Here is a 2,919-nt window from a genome sequence, read left to right as displayed (position 1 = left end):
ACTTCCTTTGTCCTCGAGACCCTTATACATGCCAAGGAAAAGGTAAAATGCCTTCCTAATATATAATATGCATTTTCTATGATGTTAACTGTCCAAAAAGTAAAAGATACGTCTTTACCAATTAATGTTGTTAATTCTTTAGTTCAATAAAATTTTCAGTGAGCCAGCCAAACTTCAGTTTAATATTTAATGTAACTTGTAACCCTGCAAAACTCATTCAACTTTAAGTTAAGATAATTCTTCAGTAGAACATGGTCCACTAAAATGATTTTCTTAAATTTGTTGCTCTTGTTTAACAGGTTTATGCCTTGATAATCTGTAGTAAAGCGGGTCTTTAAAAAAAAAAATGCAATTTCACTCCCTTGTCATAGAAAATTTATGGCTGACCAACAATGTAAGTGAAGTGAAACCCTGTTCATGTAGGTTTGTTAAACAAAGCACACTTTTGTTGCCAGCCGACCATGCTGCAGTGGATAGAGCTACTGACCAAACAGTTTAACACATGTCCTTCAGCGTGTGAGTGGTTCCTCGACCACATGGCCGAGAGTGACTGGTGGCCGATACAGATCCTCATCAAGTGTCCAAACCAGATGGTCAGACAGGTCAGTGCTTGTCTCTTTGAACTCACACTCAAACATACATCTAACCAGATCGGAATTACAGAAAGTGTCACCTTTATAACCTTATACATTTACAATTCCCTTCCCCTTTTCAATCCTTGATAATGGTTGCTTCTTAATATTTGTTTAAAGACATTGTTGGCATTGGACAAACTTAACTTTAACTAACACTGATTTTTGTGTTGTCTAGATGTTCCAGCGACTGTTGATACATGTGATCTCCCAGTTACGGTCAGCTCACATGGACTTGTACCTACAGCCGTTCATTGAGGGGTGAGTATTGGTCTCTTAATTGTGTTAGATTAAAGACTTTATCTCATTAACAGTATATGATTAAATGAAGTCTAAGTAGTAATACCTGAAATCAGTCTATATGTAACAATAATTGGAGCTAATGAACATTTAAGTGCTTAATTTTACAGGCATAGCTGAATGTTTCCTCTCTAGTGGAAATTTGATTGTATTCATGACTGTTTGCTCTGGTAATATAATACTGTGTGGTTGTTGCCTCCAGTGACGACGGTGAGATAGATGTATCGGAGTTGGGCACCAAGTCCTGTGTGACCAGGTTCATCAAGAAGATGCTGACAATTGTGAGTATAAGATTGTAGGTAATGTCCCTTTGGTCTGTCATGCTAAATGACATACAATGGAATCCTTCTGATGGCACAGCTGGGTCAGAGTATATAAAAAATGTTCGGTTACACTGTTGCTCTTGTTGAACAGAAGTCCTATTTCTGCCAGACTTCTTGCCTCATAATCTGGTAAATCATAATCGTATTTGATATTCAAGAAGTTGTCTGAAAAGAAACTTCTCAATATATGTTTTTGGAATCGGGGAACGTATTTGATATCACCCATGGCAGATTTTTATGCCATGGCTATATAGTGGGGTCATTAAGTGTTTGACTTTTCTGTCAGGCCATATGTTTGTCCTTCGATTCAGCTTTATTAGACGTCCTGTTTAGCATCAAACTTCTTGTGGGATACATCCTGAGTACTGCACCGATATATCATTTGTAGGTCACTATGACCTATATTTTTTTATTCACCAACATGGTTAGACATTGCATTTAGTGCCATTTCATTGATTAGATTTTATGTGAAGCTCCATTTCCATCAAATAATGAGGCATATGCATGTTTTACAATCATTTTCATGTTTTGTCTTATTAATTTTTAGTACAGACATGTTTTGTTTTATTAATTTTTAGAACAGATATGTTTTGTTTTATTAATTTTTAGTACAGACATGTTTTGACTTTGAATTGTAATGTACATTTTCATACATTTAATATATAAGATAATTAAATAATGAAGTTTAATGCCCTTTTTAAATGACCTTAGATATATTATGAAGCACAACTAATGACCAAATATTACTTTCCCTTTACCTGTACTTTGCATTAATACAGATTGAGCATGGTGTGCGTCCCCACAGTAAGTACCTGACTGAGTACTTTGCCTTCCTGTTGGAGTTTGCAAAGATGGGAGATGAGGAGTGTTTCTTCCTTATTAACAGTAATGCCATCTCTACTATGATTGGTTTCTACATGGGACAGAAGGCTCAGGAAAACTATGTGAGTTCTTCTACCTGCATTTACCTTGTATACAACATTTAATTTACTGATACTTTAACTTCATAATAGAAACAAAAAATATGTGGTGTAAAAATCTCTTCTTAAGCAGTACATTTGATATCAAAGATGTTTTCAAAGTGTTGTTTTTGTAACGTTCATAATATATATGCTCTCGGATTGTTATCTACATTGTATCTCCTCAAACTGTACCTTTGTGTGCATTTCACATTATCTGTTATATAGGTGGAGATCCCATCAGATGATGAGGAGGATGAGGTGATTACAATCACTGATGATAACTATAAGCCAATGTCACTGGAAAAGATGATCACACTGATAGCTCTACTGGTGGAGAAGTCTCGTAGCGAGGACAACCAGCTTCACATTTCTGATAAAGACTATAACTCTGTTATTGGAGGAAAGGTAAATAATAGCTCATTCTCAGTAATCTCTAGGGAGGCTTACTTTGAGGATAAAAAAGTAAAGAGGAATGTCAACAAGATAAAGGTTTGATGATAGTGTTTCACTGTGTTGTGAAGGAATGGATTGAAAAACTAAACATCAATCGAAGAAAGTTAAAAGTCCAAGTTTAGATTATTCAGGTACCCATTTATCTGCATGTAAGTGATGTCTATGAAAACAAAATTTTAATGACGACTGAATCTGTAGTAGGAATTTGAATTAACAGTGCACAGCTGACTTTGCAAAATAGACTATATT

At 35.3% G+C, this 2,919-nt stretch overlaps 1 protein-coding gene across 1 annotated transcript; it reads left to right on the top strand.

Annotated features, from left to right (window-relative positions):
* Positions 1-6: 6 nt before the first annotated feature.
* LOC110444398 (ubiquitin carboxyl-terminal hydrolase 34-like) lies at positions 7-2,622 on the top strand (the record flags this gene model as incomplete). The annotated part of the gene is made up of 6 exons (XM_021488778.1): positions 7-42; positions 456-602; positions 811-893; positions 1,135-1,213; positions 2,035-2,199; positions 2,443-2,622. Coding segments are annotated over exons 2-6 (648 nt in total), but the record flags the coding sequence as incomplete, so codon positions are not given.
* Positions 2,623-2,919: the final 297 nt, after the last annotated feature.

Source organism: Mizuhopecten yessoensis, unplaced genomic scaffold (genome assembly GCF_002113885.1).
Source record: "Mizuhopecten yessoensis strain PY_sf001 unplaced genomic scaffold, ASM211388v2 hete_36115098, whole genome shotgun sequence".
Classification (NCBI taxonomy): domain Eukaryota; kingdom Metazoa; phylum Mollusca; class Bivalvia; order Pectinida; family Pectinidae; genus Mizuhopecten; species Mizuhopecten yessoensis.
The sequence above is the reverse complement of the archived record's forward strand: the minus strand, read 5'-3'. Positions and strand labels throughout refer to the sequence as shown.